The sequence below is a fragment of the Oryctolagus cuniculus genome, chromosome 16 (genome assembly GCF_051225735.1).
Source record: "Oryctolagus cuniculus isolate XC-2025 breed Fujian yellow rabbit chromosome 16, ASM5122573v1, whole genome shotgun sequence".
NCBI lineage: Eukaryota > Metazoa > Chordata > Mammalia > Lagomorpha > Leporidae > Oryctolagus > Oryctolagus cuniculus.
This window is the reverse complement of record NC_142882.1, coordinates 23,273,202-23,291,080: the sequence shown is the minus strand read 5'-3', so window position 1 is coordinate 23,291,080 and position 17,879 is coordinate 23,273,202. Positions and strand designations below refer to the sequence as shown.

Sequence of the window (17,879 nt, the reverse complement as noted above, 5' to 3'; positions counted from 1 at the left end):
CACTGCGCTCGCAGGGCGGGGGTGGGGGGTGGGGAGCGCAGAGGCCGCATCCCCTGCACGGTGCAGGGCGTCGTGGGGGTGGGGGACGGGCTCGCGCGGGACTTGGCCCCGAGAGCGCGCCGGGGAGGGGCGGTTGGGGTCCCGGGCATGGCCCCGGGCCAGCGGGCTCTGCTGCTGCTGCTGCCGCCTCTGCTCCTCCTGCTGCCGGCGACCCCGGCCCGCGTCTTCCCCGATTACCAGTACTTCGGCCAGCGGGGCGGTGGTGACACTTGGGAACAACTACGACTAAACCATCAAAAGGGTAACCGTCCACGGGCGGCGGCGGGAGGGTGGGACGGGGCCCAAAACTGCCCCCTGATCCTTACCCTACCCCCTACTCCTACCCGGGTCTGCGAGTCTGTCTTCGATCACCTGTCAATTGAAATAGACATTGCTTTTTCTTTTATTTTTTTTTTAAGCCCGCCCGCGCCGTGCTGGGGAGACTGGGCGTGGAAGCAGGGGTATCAACGCCCAAGCTGGGGCGCGTCCACCAACTGGCATCCCTTGTCGGGGCGAGGAGCCAGAGACAGGCGGTGGGGCTGACACCTGTCCCTTGGGGGCATGGAGAAGAATCCAGTACAGAGAATGGCTTTAAAAGTGATTCTAATAACTGGTTTTTGCTTGTACATGCCAAGACAGCGCTGGGAGCTGTCGGTAACTTCATTATGACTATAATGGATCCCCTGCCAGCCCCACCGGGCAGGTGGCACGGAGCCCCGTTTGGATAGGCACCAGAGGGGTTCGTGTGCCACACTCCCCACCGGGCAGAGCCTTGAGGCCACCTGCCCCATGTGCTGGCTGCAGGTCTCTGTCCCTACACCTGGGACAAACATAGAAGTTGAAAACAGCACAGGGCCAGAGGCTGAGGGTGCTGCTTCAGGTTCTTGGAGAACTGGGGCATTTGGCTTAGCAGTTCCGATTCCCGAACTGGTGCAGCCGGCTCAGCGGCTCCTCCCAAGGCCAGCATCCCCTATCAGAGGGCCACATCGGTTGGAGTGCCACTTGAGCCTCAGCATGCAAGCCGGCTTTGCGCTAACGTGCCTGGGCATAGCAGCAGGAAATGGCCCAAGGAACTGAGTTCTTGTCCACCCACGTGGGAGACCCAGATCGGATGGAGCTCCTGGCTCCGCCCCCAGGGCCCTGACTGACTGTGACAGGCATCTGGGGAGTGAACCAGTGGATGGATGATCTCTCTCTCTCTCTCTGTCTCTCTCTCCCTCTGTGTATATATATGCATGTGTGTGTATATATATATGTCTATGTGTCTCTGTCTCACAAAAATACATTTTTTAAAAGTTTGTGGAATGGTAAGATAAGTTTATATTGGTGCCAAAAAAAGTGAAATTCATGCATATGAACAGTCTTCCACAAGTTTATGAAAAAGTTTTATGTGGAATTCAGATTTTTGCACAGAAAGAAACTTCTCTCTCTCTCTCTCTCTCTCTCTCTCTCTTCTTCTTCTTCTTCTTCTTCTTCTTCTTCTTCTTCTTCTTCTTCTTCTTCTTTTTTAAGATTTATTTACTTGAGAGGTAGAGTTATAGGCAGAGTGGGAGAGACAGAGAGAGAGGTCTTCCCTCTGCTGGTTCACTCCCTGGAGCTGAGCTGAATCAAAGCCAGGAGCTTCTTCCCAGTGTCCCCCATGGGTACAGGGGCCCAAGCACTTGGGCCATCCTCCACTGCTTTCCCAGGCCATAGCAGAGCTGGATTGGAAGTGGAGCAGACGGGACTCGAACTGGCGCCCCTACGGGATGTCAGTGCCTCAGGCAGAGACTTAGCCCACTATGCCCTAGCGCTGGCCCCCATACGCTGTTTTCAGATTCTTCCATCCTGGGGCAGGTGCTGTGGCTTGGTGGGGAAAGCCACTGCTGTAACACGGGTATCCCATATGGGTGCCAATTCGAGTCCCGCCTGCCCCACTTCCAATTCAGCTCTCTACTAATGCACCTGGGAAAGCAGTGGAGGATGGCCCAAGTGCTTGAGGCCCTGCACCGACACGGGAGACCCAAAAGAAGCTCCTGGCTCCTGGCTTTGTCCTGGCCCAGCCTGGGCTATGTGGCCATTTGGGGAGTGAACCAGCATATGGAAGACCACTCTATATTTCTCCATCTCTCTTCTCTCTCTCTCTGCCTTTGCCTCTCCATCTCTGTAACTTTTTTTTTTTTTTTTTTTTTTTTTTTTTTTGGACAGGCAGAGTGGACAGTGAGAGAGAGACAGTGAGAAAGGTCTTCCTTTGCCGTTGGTTCACCCTCCAATGGCCGCCGCGGCCAGCGCGCTGCGGCCGGCGCAACATGCTGATCCATCAGATGGCAGGAGCCAGGTACTTATCCTGGTCTCCCACGGGGTGCAGGGCCCAAGTACTCGGGCCATCCTCCACTGCACTCCCTGGCCACAGCAGAGAGCTGGCCTGGAAGAGGGGCAACCAGGACAGAATCCGGTGCCCCGACCGGGACTAGAACCCGGTGTGCCGGCGCCGCAAAGCGGAGGATTAGCCTAGTGAGCCGTGGCGCCGGCCTGTAACTTTTTTTTTTAATATTTATTTTTTATTTGAATGTCTGAGTTATACAGAGAAGAGAGGCAGAGAGAGAGAAAGAGGTCTTCCATCCGATGGTTCACTCCCCAGATGGCCGCAACGGCCGGAGCTGCGCTGATCCAAAGCCAGGAGCCAGGAGCTTCTTCTGGGTCTCCCACTTGGGTGCAGGGGCCCAAGGACTTGGGCCGTCTTCTACTGCTTTCCCAGGCCATAGCAGAGAGCTGGATGGGAAGAGGAGCAGCCGGGACTAGAACCGGCGCCCATATGGGATGCCGGTGCGTCCCGCCAGGGCTTTAAACAGCTGTGCGACAGCCCTGGCCCCTGTCCTCATCATCTTTAGCCTGCTCCCTAGAGGAAACATGGAGGGGTGAGGGTAGGTTCCACCGCTTCCTGGGTCTTCACCTCCGTCCCCCATCTGCAGACTTGCAAGACTCGATCCTCGGCCCGTGGGGAAGGTGGAGCTGTTTCTGCGACCTGGGCAAACAGGTGCGCAGTCGCGGCGTGCTGGGCACTGCGCCGGGCCCAGTGTTCCTGGACCGCGAACACCTGGTCCAGGTGAGGCCCTGCCGGCTTCGGGATTGTTCGTCCTGTCAGCCCATGGATTGCGACTGGATGCCCTGAGCCAGGGTGAGACACGCCCTGCACCGAGGGGCCGGGGCAGGCGGCGTTCTGGGAATAAGTTGATCCCTGACCGTCTAGGCCTGGAGAGAGGGTGTCCGCTGAGTTGCGCCTCATTTCCCGCCGGACTTCTGTCTCTTCCCACCAGCCCCAGAGCGCCCCGGGACCAGCCTGCCAAGACCCGGAGCCCGTTGCGCTAGGCAAAGACAGACGCGCTCGGCCGTGGCTGCTGGGAACTACAATTCCCGAGAGGCTGCGCGGCGTGGACGTCGGCGTCCGCTCCCACGACGCCCGCGGCGACGGGCGCGTCGGGGGCGTGTCCCGCGCGCCGATTGGCTGAGCGCCGGCGCCCCCGCGGCCAGTAGCTACCTGCGCCTGCGAACGTACTTCGCGCGGCTGCTGGCGGCGGCGGCTGCGGCAGTATGGACCTCGGCGAGCTGGAGAGGGACAATACGGGCCGCTGCCGCGTGAGCTCGCCCGTGCCCTCCGTGTGCCGCACGGAGCCCTGCGCGCTGGGCGTCGACGAGGCGGGCCGGGGCCCTGTGCTGGGTGCGCTCCCTGGGCTCGGGGCTGCGGGAGGCGCTGGGGAGGGGGGTGGTGCAGCTGGTTTGGGGCGGGAGCCGGGATTGCACCGGGCCTGCGGAGGGGTGGGGAGCTGGTGTGACGGCTCTGGCATCGCCGAGGGCACCTGCCATAGTGATGCCGTCCGAGGCATGACCGTTGTCACTGGCGGGAAGGCGCCCTCCTCTTCCTCGCTCCCGGAAATGAGACCCCCACCCTCTCCTCCTCCGCAGGCCCTATGGTCTACGCCATCTGTTACTGCCCCCTGTCCCGCCTGGCGGATCTAGAGGCCCTCAAAGTGGCAGGTGAGCCCAGAACAGCGGGGTTGGGGAGGTAGGATTTCTGCAGACGTGCAAGGTGCATTTGAGAACCGGAAGTGGGCGGTAGGAAGTGGGGGGACACCAGCCACGCCCCTTCTCTCTCCAACCCTCCTCCCAGACTCCAAGACCCTGTCGGAGAGCGAGCGGGAGAGGCTCTTTGAGAAAATCAACCAGGACGGGGACTTTGTGGGCTGGGCCCTGGACGTGCTGTCTCCCAACCTCATCTCCACCAGCATGCTCGGGCGGTGAGGGGGTCTCCGGGAGGGGCGGCCAGGATGGGCCCTCTGGCTGGAATGGGCCTAACAGGGCATGTGCCCCCTTCTCTGCCCCCCCCCCCCACCTCAGGGTCAAATACAACCTGAACTCCTTGTCCCATGATACGGCCACCGGGCTGATACAGTATGCCTTGGACCAGGGCGTGAATGTTACCCAGGTGAGCTACTTGTCGAGTGGGATGGGAGGAGGAGGGCGGGCGCTGTGGCAGCAATGAGTGAGGAGTCCTCTTGGCAACACCCAGGTGCCCTGCGGGAGTTCCGGCCCCTCCCTTCCTCTCCAGTGCCTTGCCAATGCCCCTGGTAGACTGCAGATGATGGCCCCAGTACTTGGGCTCAGGCCACCTGCATGGGAGACTCGGATGGAATTTAGGAGCTCCTGGCTATGGCCTGGTGCAGCCAGAGCTGTTGCAGGTATTTGGGGAGTGAATCAACAGGTGGAAGACCTCTCTCTCTCTCTCTCTCTCTCTTTCTCTCTTTCTCTCTTTCCCTCTCCCTCTCCCTCTCCCTCTCTCTCCTCTATCTCTCTCTCCTGTTGCTGTTCAAGTAAATGAAAATATACTTTAAAAAAGAAGACCCGGCCGGTTCTTGGCTCACTAGGCTAATCCTCCGCCTTGCGGCGCCGGCACACCGGGTTCTAGTCCCGGTCGGGGCGCCGGATTCTGTCCCGGTTGCCCCTCTTCCAGGCCAGCTCTCTGCTATGGCCCGGGAAGGCAGTGGAGGATGGCCCAAGTGCTTGCGCCCTGCACCCCATGGGAGACCAGGAGAAGCACCTGGCTCCTGGCTTCAGATCAGCGCGGTGTGCCTGCTGCCCCGCATAGGCTGCAGCGGCCATTGGAGGGTGAACCAATGGCAAAAGGAAGACCTTTCTCTCTGTCTCTCTCACTGTCCACCCTGCCTGTCAAAAATAAAAATAAATAAATAAATAAATAAATAAATAAATAAAAAGAAGACCCAGCAGGCAGGAGCAGGGATTTAGCATAGTAATTAAGACACTGGCAAGGAAGCCCGGGTCCCTTCTGCAAGTACCTGGGTTCAAGACCCCAGCTTTCCACTCTTTTTTTTTTTTTAAGAGTTATTCACTGGGAGCCAGTATTGTGGCATAGCGGGTTAAGCTACCACCTGCAGTGCCAGCATCCCATATGGGCATCAGTTCAAGTCCTGGCTGCTCCATTTCCGAGCCAGCTCTCTGCTATGGCCTGGGAAAGCAGTGGAAGATGGCCCAAGTCCTTGGGCCCCTGCACCCACATGGGAGGCCTGGAAGAAGCCCCTGGCTTTGGATCAGCCCAGCTCTGGCTGTTGTGGCCATCTCGGGAGTGAACCTGTGGATGGAAGACTTTCTCTCTCTCTCTCTCTCTCTCTCTCTGCTTCTCTTTAACTCTGCTTTCAAGTAAATAAATAAATCTCTTAAAAAATAAATAAAAATCTTATAAAATTTATTTTGGAAGTCAGAGTTACAGACATAAATGGAGAGATACATAAAGAGAAAGAGGTCTTCCCTCTGCTGGTTCACTCCCCAGATGGCTACAACAGCCAGTGTTGGGCCAGGCTGCAGCCAGGAGCCAGGAGCTCCTCTGGGTAGCCCACACAGGTGCAGGGGCACAAGCACTTGGGCCATCTTCCACTGCTTTCCCAGGCCTTAGCAGGGAGCTGGATCAGAAGTAGAGTAGCCAGGGACTCAAACTAGCACCCAACACCAGCCCCCCAAGCTCCAGTCTTTCTGTAAAGATTTATCTATTTGAAAGGCAGAGTTGCAGAGAGAGAGAGACAGAGAGGGATCTTCCATCACTTGTTCACTCCTGAAATGGCAGCACTGGTCAGAGCTGGGCCAATTCAAAGCCAGGAGCCAGGAGCTTCTTCTGGGTCTCCCTCGCAGGTGCGGGGGCCCAAGGACTTGGACCATCCTCTACTGCTTTCCCAGGCCACAGCAGAGAGCTGGATTGGAAGTGGAGCAGCCGGGACTCAACCCGGTTCCCACATGGGATGCCGGCACTGCAGGTGGCGGCTTAACCCGCTATGCCACAGTGCCGGCCCCCCAGCTCCACTCTTTTTTTTTTTTTTTTTTTTTTGGACAGGCAGAGTTAGTGAGAGAGAGAGACAGAGAGAAAGGTCTTCCTTTGCTGTTGGTTCACCTTCCAATGGCCGCTGCGGCCAGCGCACTGTGCTGATCCAAAGCCAGGAGCCAGGTGCTTCTCCTGGTCTCCCATGGGGTGCAGGGTGCAAGCACTTGGGCCATCCTCCACTGCACTCCCGGGCCACAGCAGAGAGCTGGCCTGGAAGAGGAGCAACCGGGACAGAATCTGGCGCCCCGACCGGGACTAGAACCCAGTGTGCCGGCGCCGCAGGCAGAGGATTAGCCTAGTGAGCCGCGGCGCCGGCCACCACTCTTGAGTTTGGCTTCCTGCTACTGCAGGCCCTGGGAGGCAGCGGTACCAGTTGAAGCGACTGGGTCCCTGGCCCCCATGTGGGACATCCTGGTTGCATTCTGTGTTCCCAGCATCAGCCCTGCCCAGTCCTGGCCAGTGTGGGCAGCTGGAGAGTGAACCAGTCCTTGGGAGCATGTTCCCATGTTTCTCTCTCTGTCTCTGTCTCTCAGGTGCACCTGTATCAGTTTCCAGCCAGGTTCCTGTCCTTAGCAGGTGCCCCATGCCCACACAGTCCAGCCCCCATCCCCCAAGCTCCGTGTCCTGGACCCATCCCGCCTCCGTGCACCGTGCACAGCCTCTAACATGGCTCAGGGCATTGCCTCCTCCGCCTCTCTCTCCCCTCCCCCACCCTGGACACCTGCCCTGTTTCCTTGGTTCCTCCCCCCCCCCCCCCAGACTCCAAACCCCTCCCCTGGAGCCTGCTCCCCACGCAGCAGAAGGTTTGCCTTTGCAAAATGTAAATCTCGACATTCAATTTCACCAGCCCGGTGGCACCGATTCACGCAGCCTCGGTAGGGGTGGGGGTGGGGGTGGGGGTGAGGGGAGAAGAATGAGATAAAATTACGGTCACGGCCGTCTCGACGCTTGCTCCGGGGCAGAGCGCAGGCTGTTGGGAGAGAACAAGAGGGAGGTGGGCTCAAACCGGCACTGAGACAGGTGTTGCCAGCATGGTTAGGGTCTGTTTATCCTGCTGCGCCCCAGCACCCGCCACAGCCAGGGTAATCTCTGGACTCAGGAAGTGCTGGGGCCGGTGGCTGGCACTGTGGGCTAGGCAGCTGACCCGGCATCCCCTGGAACAGAGCTGATTCGAACCCTGACTGGCCAGCTTCCAATCCAGCTCCCTGCTAATGCCCCTGGGAGGCAGCAGGTGAAGGGGTCAAGGTACTCCGGCCCCTGCCTCCCGCATGGGAGACCCGGATGGAGTTCTGGGCTCTTGGCTTCAGTCGTGGCCGGAGCAGCCTTTTGGGGAGTGAATCAGCGGACGAAAATCCCTCTCTCTCTCTCTCTCTCTCTCTCTCTGGCTGGCACTCAATTAAGTAAATCAATCAATCAATCAGAACAAAAAACAACAAGGGCTTGAGCCAATGAGGGAAAGTGTCTTTGGGCGGTGCCCCCTCCCTTGGAGGAGTGTGCCCCCTTAGCCGCAGCAGGTGCCAAGGGCCGCGGGAGGCGGGGCCGGGGGTCGCTGCGCCCGAGGGTCACCGAGTGGAATCCGCATTCCGGGGCAGGTGTTTGTGGACACCGTGGGGCTGCCGGAGACGTACCAGAAGCGGCTGCAGGACTGCTTTCCGGGCATTGAGGTGACGGTGAAGGCCAAGGCGGACGCCCTCTACCCAGTGGTCAGCGCCGCCAGCATCTGTGCCAAGGTGGTGCCCTGCCCCGCCTCAGCCATGCCCTGCCCCGCCCCAGCTCTCAGCGGGCCCTGCCCCCAGCTCCACCCCACCCCACCGTGCCCCGCCCCAGCTCTCAGCATGCCCCGCCCCCATACCTGCCCACCCCACCCCTAGCTCTCAGCTGCCCCATCCTCAGCTCCACCTCACCCCAGCTCCCAGAGGGCCCCGCCCACCCGGGCCCCGCCCCCAACCCAGCTCAGCTTCCCCGTGTCCTGCCCCTAGCTCCCATTGTGCCTGTCCCAGCCCTGCCCCACCCCACCGCACCCTGCCCCTAGCTCCACCCCACCCCAGCTCTCCACGGGCCCCGCCCACAGCCCTGCCCTGCCTCCACCCTGCCCACAGCCCCACCCTGCCCGGGCCAGCGGGTGGGGTTCCTGGCTTGCAGGCCCGCAGAGGCTGGAGGTGCCAGGACTACACACACACACACATACACACCCCACTCGCCCCACAGGTGGCCCGCGATCAGGCTGTGAGGGACTGGAGGTTCGTCGAAGAGCTTCAGGACCTGGATACCGATTACGGCTCGGGCTACCCCAATGGTGAGCGGCTGTTCCTGGGACCGTGGTTAGGATCGAGGCAGGGGCCACGGCCAGGGCTGAGCAGGCCCCTAAGGTCTTCCAGATGTCCTGGCTCACCCTGGTCCACGGTGGGAGAAGCGGGGTCCCAGGCAGCCCCAGGCACTTGGAGGGGCAGAGTGGGAACCCACCCCTCCCTCCTGCATTTCTCCTCCTTGGTCACTGGGTGCTTCCCATTGTGAAAGGTAGAATGGCGGAGGGAGGGAGAGGGAGATCCCCAGATGGCCGCAACGGGCAGGACCAGGCCAGGCCACAGCCAGGAGCCAGGAACTCCATCTGGGGCTCCTCCCACATGGGGGCAGGGATCCAAGCACCTGAGCTATCTCAAGAGACCTTCCCAGGGGCATTAGTAGGGAGCTGAACCGGAAGTAGAGCTGCTGGGACTCAAATATGCAATGTCAGCCTTTTGGTGGTAGGGTTTAGTCCACTGCGCCACCAGTGCTGTGTGCGTGTGTGTGTGTGTGTGTGTGTGTTAATACGAGAGGCAGAGGGAGAGAGTTCTCATCCACTTCACTCCCCAAATGCCTGCTATGACTGGGCCTGGGTCCCGGGCCCCACCAGAGCTCTGAGCCTGGAACTCAGCCTGGGTCTGTGTGGGCAGCTTCGATGCTGTCGTGACCGCCAGGCCCCCCGCCTACTCCGTCCTTCCCACTTGTCCCCCAAGCCGGAATGAGCCGGGCTGGCTCCTTCCCAGGGGCCTCAGCTTTGATTTCTTTGTTGTTACTACAACTCGGGGCTCAGTGTTCCTGTCTGCAGAATGGGAACGCTCCATCGTGCACGCCCCGAAGCTACTTGCACACACACACACACACACACACACAGCAGATGGAAGGTTCCAGGTTCAAGGAAGGCTCTGAGCTTTGGAAACCCGGGGAGGGGGCTGGCCGCTGGGTGAGGCTGTGATTGGAGCTCAGATGAGGCCGAGAACAATCGTGGCAACATTCCTTGTTTTTTGAGTTTCTATCCCTGCCGGGCAGGCCTGAGCCCTGGGCTGGCAGGGGCGGGGGGTACAGCAGCCAGCAAGACGAAACACATGTCTGTCTGTCATCCACCGAGCTGGTGGCGGTGCACTGGAGGCTGGGGGGGTGCCGGTTTTACCGTGGTCGGCCCTGGGGGTACTGGGGAGGTAGCTCCCAAGGTCCCCAGGCCAGGGAGGTGTCCTTAGGATGCCGCGAGGAGGAGTTTGGATGTCGCCGTGCCAGCCAGGCTTGTCACCACGGCTCTCCCCCTCCCCACCAGATCCCAAGACGAAAGCGTGGTTGAAGAAGTACGTGGAGCCGGTGTTCGGCTTCCCCCAGTTCGTGCGATTCAGCTGGCGCACGGCCCAGACCATCTTGGAGAAGGAGGCGGAAGGCGTAACGTGGTGGGTGTCCCTCGGTGCTATGGAGAGGGAGGGCGCGTGGCTGGGCCTGGACCTGGCCTGGGAGGCCCGCTCTTCCCCCCACCCCCACGCCACCCCTTGCCGGCAGCGGTCAGTGTGGCCAGCTCTGTCCCCTCCAGGGAGGACACGCCCACCGAGGACCAGGATGGAGCCGGAAGGATCACGTCCTACTTCCTCCACGAAGGCCCCCGAGCCCGCCCCCGCCTCCCCCACCGATACTTCCAGGAGCGGGGCTTGGAGGCAGCCAGCACCCTCTAGAAGGCAGCCCTTAATCTGCCTCTCCCCGCCACCGCCCTCCACACTGAGTAAAGTTGTCTAAGAATAACCAAGCCTCGTGGTTGTGCTCTGGGGGCGGAGGCAGGGGTAGGAGCCTGCCCGTGTGTGGTCCCGGGCACTTCTGCCTTTCGGAACCTAAACAGAACGAGACGTGGGTCCATTTGCTTTCCTTTTTCAATAGGTTCTCTTCCTCTGCTTATGCAAATGGCGGAGCGGTGTGGGCTAGGGGGAGCCTCGTACATCTCCTGGCTTGCACCAGGGAGCCGTTGTCAGCTGACCTGCGTGAGCCCTCCAGGCCCGGCTGGGTCACACCGAGGCAGGAAATCGCACTTTGAGATGCCCCTGTCATTACGTCCCGCGTGACTGACCATGACGTGTTCCAAGACTCTGATTTGAAGGCAGAATCACAGAGAGGCCCTCTACCCACCACACAGTTCACTCCCCACAGTTGCTCACAACCGCTGCAGCTGGGCCAGGCCTAAGCCAGGAGCCAGGTGCTCCCTCCCTGGAGTCCCCCGCGTGGGTGGCAGGGACCTGAGCTCTCAGGCCATCTCCTGGTGCTCTCCCAGCACACAGCACGGGCAGAGCATCGCATGTGGGGGCCCGACGTGTGGGCCCAGAGCAGCAGTGTGTCGTTAGGATGCCCACGAGCCTCGGGGAGGACCTCGGTTCAGGTCCCAGCTGTTGCCGACTGCAGCTTCCTGCTGGGGGAGACCCCGGGAGGCAGCGCTCGGGGGCCCTGCCACCCACAGTGGGACACCTGGATTGAATTCCTGGCGCAGCCTGACCCAACTCTGCCCGCTGTAGGCATTTGGGGAAAGAAGCAGCAGGTACAAGGTTTCTCTCTCCCTTTATCTTTCTCAGAATGAAGTTGATAAGGACCCCTGTTTCCCAAGCCTGCTCTCAGCACGTCCCTGGGCTTGTAACTTTGAGTTACAATTCCCACCTCTCTGCTCCTCTTACCGCTCCCGTCCCAGTGTGCTCACTGCTGCCCGCAACATCCCCGCGCCTCGCCTTCCCCCCACCCCCTTGCCATCACGGCCAAGTGCCTCCACCTGATGTTCAAGGTCTCCCCAGAGCGGCGCCTGTCTCCCCTGTTCTTCTCCAGGCCCCCTGCTTGCACGAGGAGTTGCTCGGGCCCTCCCCTCCCCCCATAAGAATCCATTCTCTTAACGTGAATGACAGTGCAGAGAGGCGTGGCGCAGTGAGTTAAGCTACCACTTGTGACACTGGCATCGCCTATGAGCTCAGGTTCCAGTCCCGGCTGCTCCACCTCCGATCCAGCTCCCTGCTAATGCGCCTGGGAAAGCAGCAGAGGATGGCCCAAGTGCTGGGTCCCTGCACCTGCATGGGAGACCAAGAAGTGCCAGGTTCCTGGCTTCTTGGACAAGCCCTGGCTGTTTTGGCCATTTGGGGAGAGAACTAGCAAATGGAAGACCTCTCTCAACTCTGCCTCTCAAATAAATAAAAAAAGTAATCTATTTGAGAGGCAGAGTTACAGAGACAGAGAGGTAGAGCCACAAAGAGAGGTCTTCCATCAGCTGGTTAATCCCATAATGGTGGCAATGGTTGGAACTGGGCCAATCCAAAGTCAGGAGTCAGGGGCTAGTGCTGTGGCATAGCGGGTAAGGTTGCCATGTGCAGTGCCAGCCTCCCACATAGGCGCTCCACTTTCAGTCCAGCTCTCTGCTGTGGCCTGGGAAAGCAGTGGAAGATGGCCTAAGTCCTTGGGTCCCTGCACCTGCATGGGAGACCCAGAAGCTCCTGGCTCCTGGCTTTGGATTGGCTCAGCTCTGGCCATTGCAACCATCTAGGGAGTGAACCAGCAGATGGAAGACTCTCCTCTCTCTGCCCCTGCCTCCCTGTAACTCTGCCTTTCAAATAAATAAAATCTTTAAAACAAACAAACAAAGGCCAGGAGTGTCTTCTGGATCTCCCGTGTGGGCACAGGAGCCCAAGCACTTGGGCCATCTTCCACTGCTTCCCCAGGCCACAGCAGAGAGCTGGATCGGAAGAAGAGCAGCCAGGACTCAAACCAGTGCTCATATGGGATGCCGGCATCATAGGCAGAGGTAGTATGCCACAGCGCTGACCCCAAATAAATATTTTTTAAAAATTTTAAGAATTGCCGGCGCCGCGGCTCACTAGGCTAATCCTCCGCCTAGTGGCGCCGGCACACCGGGTTCTAGTCCCGGTCGGGGCGCTGGATTCTGTCCCGGTTGCCCCTCTTCCAGGCCAGCCCTCTGCTGTGGCTAGGGAGTGCAGTGGAGGATGGCCCAAGTGCTTGGGCCCTGCACCCCATGGGAGACCAGGAAAAGCACCTGGCTCCTGGCTCCTGCCATCGGATCAGCGCGGTGCGCCGGCCGCAGCGCGCCGGCCGCGGCGGCCATTGGAGGGTGAACCAACGGCAAAAGGAAGACCTTTCTCTCTGTCTCTCTCTCTCACTGTCCACTCTGCCTGTCAAAAAATAAAAAAAATAAAAAAATTTTAAGAATTGGGGCTGGTGCTGTGGCACAGCACATTAAGCCTCTACCTGCAGTGCCAGCATCCCATGCTTTGAGTCCCGGCTGCTTCACTTCTGATCCAGCTCCCTGCTAATGCAACTGGGAAAGCAGCAGAAGATGGCCAAAGTGCTTGGGCCCCTGCAACACATGGGAGACCCGGATGGAGCTCCTGGCTCTTGGTTTCCGCTTGGCCCAGCCCTGACAGTTGTGGCCATGTGGGGAGTGAACCAGCAGGTGGAAGAGCCTCTCTCTCTAACTCTGCCTTTCAAAAACAAAAATTAAAAAAAATTTTTTTAAATATTTTAAAAAGTTATTTATATTTTTATCTGGACAGTAGAGAGAGGTCTCCCGTCCACTGGTTCACTCCCCAAGTGCCTGCAACAGCCAGGGCTGGGCCAGACCAAGGCAAAGAGCCAGCAGCTCAATTCTGGTCTCCCACGCGCAAGCAGAGCCTGCAGCTCAGAGCCATCACCTGCTGCCTCCCGGGTGCGCATTAGGAGGAAGCTGGAGTCAGCAGTGGCCAGGCTGCAGTCCTGGCGCTCTGCTAGGGGATGGCGGTTAAGACGCCGGGGCGACATGTCTGCCGGGCCACAGGCTCTTTGAGCTGAGTTGAAGATGGCCTGGCTGCTACCCCAACCTCCCCATGTCCATCGTTTCCATAGGAACTGGCCACCCGGCGTCTTCCAGCTTGGCGACTTTATTCATGGGGGACAGGGGCTGTGGTCTCTCGGATAGCCTGGATCCCCAGGCAGCGAGGGAGAGAGGCTGGGGGACTCGGGGTGCGGATGAGGGGGTTGGGAGGTTGGGGGCAGGGGTACGCGTCGCACCCGAAGCCAGGCGTCCGCTAGGGGCCGCTGCCGCTGCCGCTGCCACTACCGCTGCCCGCCGCGTCCAGGGTGGAGGAGCGGGCGCGCCGGGACAGAAGTCCCCGCGCCCTCCGCGCGGGCGTGGGCCGCGGCAGCTCCGACGTGGAGATGTTGAGGCAGTGCCGGGCGCCGGGAGCCGCCAGCGGCAGGGCGCGGCCTAGAGCCGAGCGGCAGAGGTCCGCCCCGTCGGCGAAGGTCTGGGGGGGTGGGGTGGGGGGTGGAGTCAGGGGCCTGGTGGGCGGGGCCGGAGTGGGAGTTAGCTCCCTGCTCGGGGCGATTGCTACTGTCACTGGCATTCAAGGAGCTGGGGCGGCCAGGTCTAGGCTGGGGCCGTCGGGGAGGGGGCCAGGTCTCGGGTCCTCCAGGACGGGGCGGCGGTGTCCCGTGGAAGGGCCCAGAACCGAGACGGCCCCCTTGGGACGGGCATTCGTGAACTCAGCGGGCCCCAGGGATGGAAGTGGGGCTGGGGAAGGTTGGGTGGGGGAGGGCTCTAGGCACGTGAAATCCAGGACGTGCCCTTGGCTCACCTGCCCGATGCTACGGCAGGTGGCATCGCAGCTCCTCTTTCCTGAGAGGGGGAGCCAAGCGGGGCCGCAGGTGATGTCCCCTTCACAGCTGGCGTACCTGAGCATGGTGTGTGGAGAGAAGGCGGTGAGGGAGTGCCCGCGGGAATCCCACTCCCTCAGGCCCCGCCCCAGATCCTGTCCATTCTTTCCAGTCCATGCTCTGGGCTGTGTCGCCATTGTCCTCATTCCCCCAGACCCCAGATGACCTGCTCCAGGCAGTAAGGGGACAGTGTCCACCCTTTTAAAAGCTTCTCTTTTTCAACAAGAAGCCCCGCCCCCTCAAAGACGCCAGGCCCATGGAAGGCCACGCCCCCTTTCTGCATTCTTAAAGCAAAGGTCTCTACAGGACTAGTCCCTGCCTGCCTGGAGTGTAAACGTTAAGCTTCAGGCCTTAGACTTTGCATTGTCAGAAGCAGGCCACGCCCCTTCAGACCCCGCCCACAGAAAGGCCCTGCCCCCTTGTGCTCCGCCCCTGCAAGTGCCCACCAGAAACCACACACACCACGGGCCACACCTCCTCCCTTCCCAACCCCGCCCACAACAAGGCCACACCTTTTCGTGCCCGATCCCACCCACAGCAAGGCCCCGCCCCTTCACACAGAGGCCACACCTCCCCACGCCCGACCCCGCCCACGGCAAGGCCCCGCTCACATCACAGGTCCTGTCCTTGCTCTCCGACCCTGCCCCCACAGAGCCCGCCCCCGACCACACACCCCACAGGCCACACCTCCTTGCACCAAGACCCCGCCCCTCACACCCAGACCCCACCCACATTACAGGCCACACTCCTTGAGCTCCCACCCTGCCCACACCACACACACACACCCACAGGCCACACCTCCTCATGCCCCGTCCCGCCCACGTCGCGGCCCCGCCTCCTTTCTCCCAGACCCTGCCCACAGCAAGCCACGCCCCTCGCCCCCTACCAGGCCTGGCAGAGCTCTGCACAGAATGGCTGCTCCTGGCGCACCCCGAGTAGCAGCAGTTGGAAGCGACTGCGGAGCGCGCGCTGCAGCTGTCCCAGGAAGGACCTGCACCTGCGCACCGGGAGAGACCGAGATCTTGGATGGAATTCTGGCGACCCGGGCAGAGTACCGGAGCAGACGCTAGGGGGTGCTGTCCTCCGCTCACCCAGGGCTCGGCGCCCCACAGCCCTCTGGGGACAGCGGGGTGTCCATCTCGGACGGACAGCAAGGGGCCCTCTGCGAGCCGGGGTCTTGGATCCTCAGGTAAGGTTGGGGCACCGAAGCCTGGGAGTCCCCTGCAGAGGCGAGAGCGCAGGTAACACCAGTCCCAGTCCCCCAAGGCCAGCACTTCCCCTCCATGCAGAAGGCGGCTTCAAGCAGTCATCCTCGTGTGTAATGTATAATCAGAAGCTTCTCCATGGTCATGGAGCTGGAGCTGGTGTAAAGGGTGAAGCGGTAGCTACCAGGTGGCTGAGCTGGGACTTGAACTTGAACTTGGGACTCCAGGTTCTGGGCTCTTAATTCTTGAGCACTAGCCCTGGCTGCCCCTAACACACCCTCCCGAGGAAATTCTGCCTTGCCACAGTAGGGTGTGGAGGGGGCTCGGGGGGAAGGGGCTAGCTCACCTGCCGGATCAGCTGCCCAGACACGGTGTCCTGGAGACCTAGCTCGGAGTGGGTGGCTCCCTTCACAGGCCCCCAGCAGGACCCACGCCAGGGTCAGCTGCAGGGCCCGGGCCAGGCAGCTGGGTCGAGGGTGACCTCTGCAGGCCATGTCCACCAGAGACAAGAGGCAGCTGGGGTGGAGTAAGGAGGGAAGTGTGGTTGTCTCTGGGTGTTCCAGTGGGCAGCTTCTGGGTGCACAGCCAAGTTCCTAAGGAGGAAGCTGGATAATGGCCAAGGGCCTGCCTGTGACTTGGGTACCCCCCCATCAGACCCATGTCCCCTTCAGACCCAGCTGCCCCTCCCCCAGCTTGGACCGTGGTGCCCCCACCCCCCACCCCACGCACAGCCAGATTTCCTACCCTGCTGGCCCGCACGCCACCCCATCATTTTTCACAAGCTAGGGGACCTCTGCAGCTCTCCTGTGTGGTCATTCCTCTCTCTGGCTTCTGCCCAGCCTCCTCCCTCCCTCTCCATCCCCACCGGCCCCTCTCACAGTCACCTTCTCTCCGATCACAATCGGCTTAAGGGCTGCCACCGAGGGCTGGGCCTTCAGCACCAAGCTTGGCTGCATCCAGGGCTTAGGGTGGCCGCTGGGGTCCCCAAACCTCGGGGCAGGGGAAGCTCAGGGACCGTGGAGACAAGACTATCTCCTTCCCAACCACCTCACACTGGCCTCTCACCTGTTAGCTGGACCGGGGTCTAGGGGCAGCTGAGACACCTCGGGATCAAGTCCAGGAAAGAGTGGCAGCTGAAAGGGGGTGTGGTTTGATATGGAGGTGGGGCCTCCTGCTGTCCCGCCCCTCACTCTCACTCCTGACCAAAGGCTTCAGGCCTCTGGGCTGCTGTGTACAACCGTGTGATTGCCCTATGCTGAACTTGTGGGTTCAGCTCTGTGTGTGTGTGTATGATGTGTTCAGTACACCTGTGTCTTTTGTATATGTGTATGTGTGTGTGTGTGTGTGCACTTGTGAGGGTATATTTATGTGTGTTTTGAGAATCTGGGTAAGCCAAGTGTGTGCAATTGAGTAAGTCACTAAATGCGAGATGGGGGCGATAGGATCAGCATGTCCTGGAGGAATGTTTTGGGTAAATCCATGGATAAGGGTTATTGGGAATGAGGTGTGTGTCTGTAACTGAAATGTGTGTGTGAGCATGTACACACTTCTGTGAATGTGTGTTTGTGTCCCTCGGGCACACTGCCTCAATTCATCCATTCATTCCTCAAACTTTTGAGCACCAACAGTGTGCTGGTTTCTGGGGAGGAAGTTGTGAACAAGAGTGGAAAATCTCAATGCTCTAGAGAGAGAGGAGACAAAGAACCCTGCAGTGTGTGTGTGTGTGTGTGTGTGTGTGTGTGTTGTCTTGGGAGGGTAAAAGCATCTTGTGAGAAGTGTGTGTGCAACTGGGCATCCTTTGGGCTTGGGTCCCTATGAGTGTGCTTGTGTTTGTTGAGTGTTTGTCTTAGGTGAGTGTGTGTGTGTTTGTGGCCCCTAGATATGCATTTGTATGACTGTAGGTAGAGGGTAGAGGTGTTCCCATGTGTCTGTTTGTTGAGTGTGTTTGTGTGTATGTGAATTTGCAGAATATATGTATCTATGTTTGCCGAGTGTGTTCGCAGCTGTGTGTGTGTGCAGAGTGTGTCTGTGTGTTGTGTATTTGCTGCGTGTATCCTGGCAGGGTGTGCCCATGTGTCTGTGTGAGTGGTTTTCTGAGGCCCTGTATGTTCGTGTTTGTGCAGTGTACACGTGTATTTTCGTGTGCAAATCTACCTTGCTCCCATCTCAGAGTATCGCAGGCTTTTTCCTGTTTCACTGCTGTACCCTCAGACCTCCAAACACTACCTCACACACAGTAGGGCATCAGGAAATCCTGAGTAAGTCGATGAACCAACAGACTCTGCCTCAGCAGCCAAGAACCCCCT

The 17,879-nt window shown here is 59.8% G+C and overlaps 3 protein-coding genes across 4 annotated transcripts; 2 read left to right on the top strand and 1 right to left on the bottom strand.

Moving 5' to 3' along the window:
* Positions 1 to 24: 24 nt before the first annotated feature.
* THSD8 (thrombospondin type 1 domain containing 8) lies at positions 25 to 3,527 on the top strand. Of its 2 annotated transcripts, none has more exons than XM_051837873.3 (3): positions 25 to 301; positions 2,991 to 3,196; positions 3,336 to 3,473. In XM_051837873.3, exons 1-2 carry the CDS (start codon positions 148 to 150, stop codon positions 3,188 to 3,190), a joined length of 354 nt encoding a protein of 117 aa, XP_051693833.2. In that variant the 5' UTR covers positions 25 to 147; the 3' UTR covers positions 3,191 to 3,196; positions 3,336 to 3,473. The 2 variants fall into 2 exon arrangements, with proteins under 2 accessions (XP_051693833.2, XP_089172038.1); XM_089315912.1 differs by having other exon boundaries at positions 28 to 301; positions 2,991 to 3,124; positions 3,336 to 3,527.
* A 73-nt stretch (positions 3,528 to 3,600) lies between these two features.
* On the top strand, positions 3,601 to 10,441 carry RNASEH2A (ribonuclease H2 subunit A). The gene is made up of 8 exons (XM_051837872.3): positions 3,601 to 3,736; positions 3,982 to 4,053; positions 4,187 to 4,313; positions 4,414 to 4,501; positions 7,996 to 8,133; positions 8,612 to 8,699; positions 9,975 to 10,098; positions 10,236 to 10,441. Exons 1-8 carry the CDS (start codon positions 3,610 to 3,612, stop codon positions 10,372 to 10,374), a joined length of 903 nt encoding a protein of 300 aa, XP_051693832.2. The 5' UTR covers positions 3,601 to 3,609; the 3' UTR covers positions 10,375 to 10,441.
* Positions 10,442 to 13,577: 3,136 nt separating this feature from the next.
* RTBDN (retbindin) lies at positions 13,578 to 16,178 on the bottom strand. The gene is made up of 5 exons (XM_070058855.2): positions 15,920 to 16,178; positions 15,460 to 15,589; positions 15,255 to 15,365; positions 14,290 to 14,386; positions 13,578 to 13,959 (listed from the first exon to the last, which is right to left on the bottom strand). Exons 1-5 carry the CDS (start codon positions 16,065 to 16,067, stop codon positions 13,741 to 13,743), a joined length of 705 nt encoding a protein of 234 aa, XP_069914956.1. The 5' UTR covers positions 16,068 to 16,178; the 3' UTR covers positions 13,578 to 13,740.
* Positions 16,179 to 17,879: the final 1,701 nt, after the last annotated feature.

Coding starts and splice junctions, on each gene's coding strand:
- THSD8 (XM_089315912.1), top strand. CDS start 148: ATGGCCCCGGGCCAGCGGGCTCTGCTGCTGCTGCTGCCGCCTCTGCTC. Junction 302..2,990: donor ACGACTAAACCATCAAAAGG/GTAACCGTCCAC, acceptor CCCCATCTGCAG/ACTTGCAAGACTCGATCCTC. Junction 3,125..3,335: donor ACCGCGAACACCTGGTCCAG/GTGAGGCCCTGC, acceptor TCTTCCCACCAG/CCCCAGAGCGCCCCGGGACC.
- RNASEH2A (XM_051837872.3), top strand. CDS start 3,610: ATGGACCTCGGCGAGCTGGAGAGGGACAATACGGGCCGCTGCCGCGTG. Junction 4,054..4,186: donor AGAGGCCCTCAAAGTGGCAG/GTGAGCCCAGAA, acceptor CCCTCCTCCCAG/ACTCCAAGACCCTGTCGGAG. Junction 4,502..7,995: donor AGGGCGTGAATGTTACCCAG/GTGAGCTACTTG, acceptor ATTCCGGGGCAG/GTGTTTGTGGACACCGTGGG.
- RTBDN (XM_070058855.2), bottom strand. CDS start 16,067: ATGGCCTGCAGAGGTCACCCTCGACCCAGCTGCCTGGCCCGGGCCCTG. Junction 14,387..15,254: donor GCAGAGCTCTGCCAGGCCTG/GTAGGGGGCGAG, acceptor CACCATGCTCAG/GTACGCCAGCTGTGAAGGGG. Junction 13,960..14,289: donor CCTGCCGTAGCATCGGGCAG/GTGAGCCAAGGG, acceptor CCACCCCCCCAG/ACCTTCGCCGACGGGGCGGA.